Genomic DNA, 7,500 nt, shown 5'->3' on the forward strand with positions numbered 1-7,500 from the left:
ATTAATTCACCCCTCCCAGATTAATTTAGGCAATAAGACATCCAGAATTAATCCATCAGCAGGGCTTTGTCTTTCTGTTGTTTCAGCCGCATTAATCAATACTTTAATATTAATGACTGTGGGTGTGAAAAAGGTCACAACCACAGTCAGAGTCTCAACAGAAAACGTGATGTTTTCGTCGCTGCTGTGTGAATAAGTTTAACTGTGGATGCTCCTCAACCCCAAACTGAAAGCATGTAAGGCCGATCAAAAGATGAAGCACATCAATAAAGCCGATCAGCATCAGAGGACCGATGACGGAGCCTTGGGGGACTCCACACGTCGTTGAGTTTGATCTCTTCTGAATCTTCCCACATCACGTTTTTTCTCTTAATTATTTCTGTAAAGTCATAAACAGATAGAAACCTGCAGCGAGTCCAATCTGTCCAATCACAGGACCTTTGTGTGTGTGTGTGCAGTATTTGTAAGGAGTTGTTGATGTGTGTATTTGTAGGTCCACAGGTCTGTTTTGTTAGTATTTCTCAGTTTGCAAACGATTTTTGGTTTTTGCTGTTTTCTCCCTCACAGGAAGCTGTTAGTGTTTGGACAGATGTTCTTAGCAGAGACGAAACAACTGCTGCGACCGCTGCTGCTGGGAAACACCTCAGGGTGGCCCAACCTGCAGCCCTCGAGGCCCAAGAGGGAAGCACCGGAGCGGGTCTGGGTTTGTTTATCCGCTGAGTGAGCTCAGGGCTGAAACAGAACTGTGGTTCCGGTGGGAAAGGGTTAAACTGGTCTCCTCACCTGACCCCGCCCCTCCGGACCAGCCCCGCTGCAGCAGCGAGCGGACACTCCGGGAACTTCACTCAGTTTGTTCCCCAGCGGAGCGCGTTCCTCCCACGGGTCCCGGACCACGCTGAGCACGCGCACGGAGCGGGTCGGGGTCTCCGGGGTTCGGATCTTTCCCGCTTTTTGATTTCTGCCTGAAGTGGAGCTCGCGCGACTTTCAGCTCCGCGGAGCGTGCGTGCGTAAATCTGCGCGCCTGGAAACTCCGTGGGATGACGCACGCGCTCACCGATCGATTGTTTGACTGATTGATTGACGGGCACGCGGTCCGAGACTCGCCATGGACCCCGTTCAGCTGATGATGATGATGGTGATGGTGATGATGAAGGTCAGTGTCGGGACCGACAAACTGGGAGAGAACAAAGAGCGCGCAGCGAGCCCGAGGTCAGATCGTAACCCTCCTCCTCCTCACCCCGGAGCGGCGCTTATTCGCTCAGACTTAGAAATGATGAAGTTTCTCAGTTCAGATGATTTTGCGCTTTTCTTTCTCTCTAAACTGAATCTGAGCGTTTTTTACTCACACATCAAACTAAAAGAACACGTGATTGGAGTCACGTGATTGGCTCTCAGCTGAGGGACCCTGAAGGTCAGACAGCAACTGACTCCAACACCAGTTTGCAGCTTTTGTGAGAGTGGGTGTGGAGCTGGTTTCTGGGTCTGAGAAGTCACTGAAGTAAATCTGTGAAACGGTTTTTACGAGCTTTCTTCTGTTTAAAGTCAGGAAACTGAAACGTGATGAGAGTGTGTCTGCGCTGTAATCTTTTTATGCGCTGCGTCTCTTTGTGATGTCGTCTGTTTTCCACAAAGCTCTCTGAAGACGTCTGCAGATGTTTCGTGGTCTCTGTGGTTCTTTGTGCTCATTAAAACTTCTGGAAGGATTCTTTAAACATCTGAAGTTGACTTTGCTGAGATGATTTTCCATGAAACAGCTGACTGCTTTGGTTTTGAAGATTTAGAGCCTTTAAAAGCTGCAGAGCATAGAGGTGACCTCACACAGTCCTGCACTGCTGATTCAAATGTTTACTGCTTCGTGTCTCAGACTCAGTGTAGAAACGTTCACGCTGTCTGAAATCTGATCAAAGTCTGACGATTCCTGTGAAACGGACACCCGGCAGGTCTTAGGTTTGTTTCCTCAGTCACACTCAGGGGTGTTAGCATCACCTGCAGTCTGCTGTCAGTCTGAACTCACCGTCGTTATCACAGTTTTGGTTCCTTCAGTCGATCCAGATCAGAAACAGATCAAATATTCAATTTTTGGTGTTCGGTGTCACAAACGTGAGGCTGCTGATGTTATCTGTGAGCTGATCTGTCAGTGTCAGCACTGATAACAGCAGAAACACCCTTCAGCCAGGCTTGGAGTGTTGGTGTTGCACAGTCTGTCCACCAGATGGCGCTCTGCATAAACGGGTGAATGAACAGCGCCAAAGCAGAAGCTGTAGGTGGTGTCCACATAGCAAGGGGCGGTGGGTGGAGCCTGTGGGGTCGTTCCTGTCTGAGCGCTCAGATGTGTGAGCAGACTTTCTAACGAGTGAGACGTGGAGGCAACGGAGGTTCAGCCGAGTTCACATGTGGCTGACAGAAACGTGGGAGGGGGGATCAAAGCACATCAAAGCCACACATGAAAGAGACAAAGAAGGAAGTGTTTCACATCTGTATGGAATCACCCTACTGCCACATCTGCCCACATCTGTGCACAGAGCCTTCCAGAGTCTCCTGTTTCATTAGAGAGCTGCTGTTTCTGTTTGTATCATTCACAGCTGCTGAGACTTGAGCTTTTATTTTGAAATAGTCACAGGAAATCACAGAGGTCAGGACTTCCTGTTATTGCTGGGCCAAAACGCTGCAGCTGCATCAGCTCCTGACTTTGGTAAAACCAGTCATTCATGTGACCTATGACCTCCTGAAACTACAGGTGGTGTCAAATCATCAATAACAGAAAACCTGCAGATGGAGCTCGCCGTGCTCGATAAAACCAGCACGAGTCATGAGCTGGTCCGCACAGACACCAGTACCATACAATCAAAATCCTCCAGTTTGCCGCATTAAACCTGGAGCTCAGCCTTGTGGACGCTCTGTTAGTACGGTGACCTCACAGCAGATGATGTCATCACAAAGGCCCCAACAGCACAAACACGGTCCAGACGTCGCGTATCCACGGAGACCAGACAGTTTGTGTATCAGGCTGTAAACGTGTTTAATTCTGCTGTAAAGTTTGAAAGTCTATGGGGACGGACTCACTGCTGCCTCTGCTGGACGCCAGAGGCACTGCAACTGATTTTAAGGAAGCTGATTGGTTATTAACTCTGCATGTTTGCTGTGTTTCAGATGTCTGACAGCAGCAGATCAATGGAGGCGTTCGGGGACCGAGCAGCAAGAAGCAAACGCTATGCCATCAACCCTCTAGGACACAAGTGGACTCACCATAACATCACGTACAGGTAGAGAAACACCTGTAGCTTAGTAACATCCTGTAATTCATCCAGTGAAGCTCTGAGGTCATCACGTGTGCTTTTACAAGGTCAGGAACTTCAAAATGCTGTTTCTCCAATCGTCCTCTAAGATCATGTGTAAGTCAATGATTTACTGTCTTCATCGTCTAATTCTGCGTCTTTCAGCGTTTATCGGTTGGAGCTCTGCACCTCTGCCACAGCTGGTATTAAAGCACATTCTGTGTAGAATATTTAATTATGAAGGTAAACATTTGGAGCCTGAAGTTCAAGCTAATACTGAGGCTATCATACCTACAATGATCCAGGATGTCAGCAGGAGCCTGAACAAAGAAAGTGACTGAGCCTCGTGCTCGGCCTAAAATAAAGAGCAGAATATAAACCACAAGGCAGAGAATAATCTCTGGTGTCCGAGAGTCTAACCAATAAACAGCGCAGAAACCAACCCTTCCTCCTCCTCATCGTCACAGGCAGTTATTTGGGTGGTTATTTTCATGCTGGCTCCTTCCGTGCAGGTAAAGGTGGAGCCGGGTGGCTGAAACAACATTTTGTCCTTTCTTTGACAACCAGTTTTTTTTATTAACGACTGAAAAACGTTCATAGATGACGATGAAGAAAGCGAATGGCGCAGCATTGTGATTGGCTCGTTTGTTTCCTGATTCCATGCTGATGAGTACCTGCCTCACTGATTGCCCTCCCATTGTATTTCTATACCAATCACACAACTGAAATCAGAGGAGGCGGAGCATCATTCTCTGAGGACCAATCAGAGTCCAGTTATCTGTCTGTCTCTTCCATCTCAGGATCATCAAGTTCCCCAACACCCTGAATGTGGAGGACACCAGGAAGGCCATCGGCATCGCCTTCACAAAGTGGAGCGACGTGTCTCCGCTGACCTTCACCGAGGTTACTGACGGCAACGCCACCGCTGACATCACCATCGGTAGGACTGAACGCTTAACTTGCCGTCGACCCGCAGGGTCAGGTTAACACGCACCTTTGAAAAGGGCCAACTTCTGCTTAAGAGCCCTAACCCTGGCACTAAACAGGTCACAGCTACTTTATTTTAACACAAGATTCGTCCATATCATTAAAAAACTGCCTCGTAATTGTAGCTGCCTGTGTTCAAAGTGATTCAAACCTTAGAAAAACCAACCAAAGCATCAACAGAAGGTGGAGAGGCAGCATCGACGTTGTGTTGAACAGCTATCAGCTGATATTAAAATGGAGACAGGCTGTCGTTTCATGTTATACCAGTTTGTGCCACAAGATGGCGTAGTGAGTCAGCTGAACCTTTACTAGTGGGCTGGACAAGCTGACGGTTCTGGACGAAGCGGCGGTACGAGTAAAACTCTGCCCCCTGCTGGTGAAGGCTGCAGCTACATGCTGCTGGTGGTAATTAAAGAAGTGCGTGAAATGGGTTTTATTTTGGTGAATCAGGTGGTTCAGTAGGTCGTCGAACACGTCTCAGGATGAGGAGCTCTGCTTTCGTCCTCTGAGATGTTCCCTATTTCCAGGTTTCTACACCTTCAACCACACGGACTGCTGGTGGTCTCCTCTCCACCCGTGTTTCGATGGGCTGAACGGCGAGCTGGCGCACGCCTTCCTGCCACCACGGGGAGAAATTCACTTTGACAACCACGAGTTCTGGATCCTCGGGAAGTCCCGCTTCAGCTGGAAACAAGGTTGGAGCACGTAGGATGGTTCTGTGTGTTTAGTGTCCTAGAAGGCCACCGTACTCTGAGAGAAACAGCACAAATGTAGTTTTAGGGGTTCCTCACTTTTTGAAAGTCGGAAGTTTAAGGTTCTGAAGGGAAGCTTCAGCTCAAGAGTTTGTTCGTTTTTCTGTCTGAATTTGTGTCTCTAATGGGAGAAAAACACTGGAGTTTATAACGTGTGTGTTATAAACAGCAGATTATAAACATCGTGACAGGATTTATTCCTCAATGCTTCTTAAACGATCAGAATCTAAACTCCTGAACATGAAACAGGAAGAGCACAGCAGAAACCTCAGAGATCTTTGTGATCAGCTTCTGGAAGCCTGCTGAGGGCAGCAGTCCACAGGCTGCGAGTGTGGTGGGCGTGGTCTGTTTGTAGGAGGCTGCAGCAGGAGTGATGCTCCTCTGAGAACACGCCATCCTGCAGCCGGCGCTCTGAGGATGATGATGATTGGATGTAAAATTCTCCTCCTGCAGGAGTCTGGCTGAACGACCTGGTCCAGGTGGCGGCGCACGAGATCGGCCACGCTCTGGGTTTGTGGCACTCCAGAGACCCTCAGGCTCTGATGCATCCCAACGCCACCTACACCGGACAGAGGAACATCGCCCAGGACGACGTGTGGGGCATCCAGAGACTCTACGGTAAACCCCAGCGCCGCTGGCAACGAGCTCTTCCTGCTTCAGTGGACTGAGGGGAAACTGCTCTGACGATCAGAAATAAACATGATGCAGGCGGAAACACGCCGCTGCATCATGTGACGTGTGTTTGTTGTGTCTGCCGCTCTGCAGGTTGTCTGGATAAGAAGCGCGTCTGCGACCCGTGGGCTCGGCTCGGCTTCTGCGAGCGAAGGAAGACGTTCATGAAGAAGAACTGTCCTCAGCGCTGTGATTTCTGCTACGGTGAGCCCCTCTGACCTCTGACCTCACAGAAGCCCACGTGACGCTCATTGCCCTGTCCTCTTCCCACTGCAGAGCCTCTGGAGGTGGTCACTACGGCAACACCGCCGGCAGCCAACACGAAGATCAAGATGGTTCCTCGGGGAAAGGTGGTGGGTTTCCGCTGTGGGACCAAGAGCACCCGCTCCCCCCCCAAAATCAGGTCAGCTCATCACTGATGACGTCATCATTGTTGTGGGTGATTTTAACGTCCATGTAGATGCTGAGAATGACTCAACATGGCGTTTAATCTGTTAGTAGACTCAACTGGCTTCTCTGTAAAAGACCCCACCCACCACTTTAATCACACTCTAGATCAGGGGTGTCGAACTCCAGGCCTCGAGGGCCGGTGTCCTGCAGGTTTTAGACCTCACCCTGGGTCAACACACCTGAATCAAGTGATCAGTTCATTACCAGCCTCTGGAGAACTTCAAGACATGTTGAGGAGTTAATTTAGCCTTTAAATCAGACAAACCCACATTCTCGCCTGAAAATATGTTTAAAGTTTATTTTGTGACCCAGAAAGATTAGTAAGAGTAATTTTAAAACTTAGTAGCGGCCGCCATTGCCGGAAACTGGAGCTTGGCTGGGCCGTGCTATGAATTCTGGGATATGGTGGGCCAAGAAGGACACACCCGACCCATCCTTCAAATTCGGGGAAAGAAGGACGCATTTGTCAGCTGCATTCGGAGGAGTCTACAAATTTGGACAGCCTTCGGCGCGTCGCTGTGACGGAATCGGTCTACAAATGCGTCCTCAGGAGGATGCAGCCCATGAATTTGGACACGACCTTAAAGACATGTTGAGGAGGTCATTTAGTTATTTAAATCAGCTGTGTTGGATCATGGAAACATCTGAAACCTGCAGGACACCGGCCCTCGAGGCCTGGAGTTCGACACCTGTGCTCTAGATCTTGTGTTAACATCTGGCAAAGAAACTGAACATGTAACAGAGTTTCTAATGCTAACGCTGAGGCGTCGCTGGTCATCGACACAGCTCGTCAAGGAGCCAGGACGAGTCCCAGTTAACGAGCGGGGCTTGTGGTCATTTTCTGTACAGCTGTTTGGATGATTGTGGGCGGAGCTGAAAGCTTAAAGGTCTGTGCTGTCTGTGGTTTTCCTGCAGCTGGTACAAAGATGGCGAGCAGATCCTGTCATCCATTCCAGGGTACATCGTCATGAAGGACCGAGACTTGCGCATCGTCGCCAACGAGTTCAACGAAGGCGTTTACACCTGCCGCGTCCATCGCCGCGGCGACATCGTCTCTGCAAACTCCTGGGCTATCAGACTGAAGCCGGAGCAGACGTCCAACAGCTGAAGACGACAGACAGGAAGTGACCTGACAGGAAGCATGGCGTCCTGACTTCAAGGGACTTTAAACATTAAAGAACAACGAACCATTGGCAGCTCTGTGATGTCACGGCGTCCTCGTGACATCACAATGTGTAAAGTGGTGACTGAGCCGACTGGATGGCGTTTTGGTGATAAGCAGCCTGCTGCTCATCTACGTGAGAATATTTCTTTAGCCCGTAGGAACTGTGGCGTTTGACCCCGCCCACTTTAGTTGCAGCGG

At 49.5% G+C, this 7,500-nt stretch overlaps 1 protein-coding gene and 1 long non-coding RNA gene across 2 annotated transcripts in view; one reads left to right on the forward strand and one right to left on the reverse strand.

Moving 5' to 3' along the window:
* The window catches only part of LOC146502837 (uncharacterized), a 144,737-nt gene that overhangs the window by 30,152 nt on the left and 107,085 nt on the right, over positions 1-7,500 (reverse strand). The window lies entirely within an intron of this gene.
* Positions 1-7,500, forward strand: part of mmp23bb (matrix metallopeptidase 23bb) — a 10,111-nt gene that overhangs the window by 583 nt on the left and 2,028 nt on the right. The window contains exons 1-8 of the mRNA XM_085131604.1: positions 1-1,154; positions 3,152-3,264; positions 4,077-4,216; positions 4,791-4,958; positions 5,469-5,633; positions 5,781-5,891; positions 5,964-6,090; positions 7,053-7,500. The exon at positions 1-1,154 is cut by the window's left edge and continues 583 nt beyond it; the exon at positions 7,053-7,500 is cut by the window's right edge and continues 2,028 nt beyond it. Of these exons, the coding sequence (XP_084987730.1) occupies positions 1,107-1,154; positions 3,152-3,264; positions 4,077-4,216; positions 4,791-4,958; positions 5,469-5,633; positions 5,781-5,891; positions 5,964-6,090; positions 7,053-7,245 (1,065 nt within the window). The 5' untranslated portion in view covers positions 1-1,106 and the 3' untranslated portion in view covers positions 7,246-7,500. The remainder of the gene's footprint in view (positions 1,155-3,151; positions 3,265-4,076; positions 4,217-4,790; positions 4,959-5,468; positions 5,634-5,780; positions 5,892-5,963; positions 6,091-7,052) is intronic.

The sequence above is a fragment of the Neolamprologus multifasciatus genome, chromosome 14 (genome assembly GCF_963576455.1).
Source record: "Neolamprologus multifasciatus chromosome 14, fNeoMul1.2, whole genome shotgun sequence".
In the NCBI taxonomy this organism is placed as follows: Eukaryota; Metazoa; Chordata; class Actinopteri; order Cichliformes; family Cichlidae; genus Neolamprologus; species Neolamprologus multifasciatus.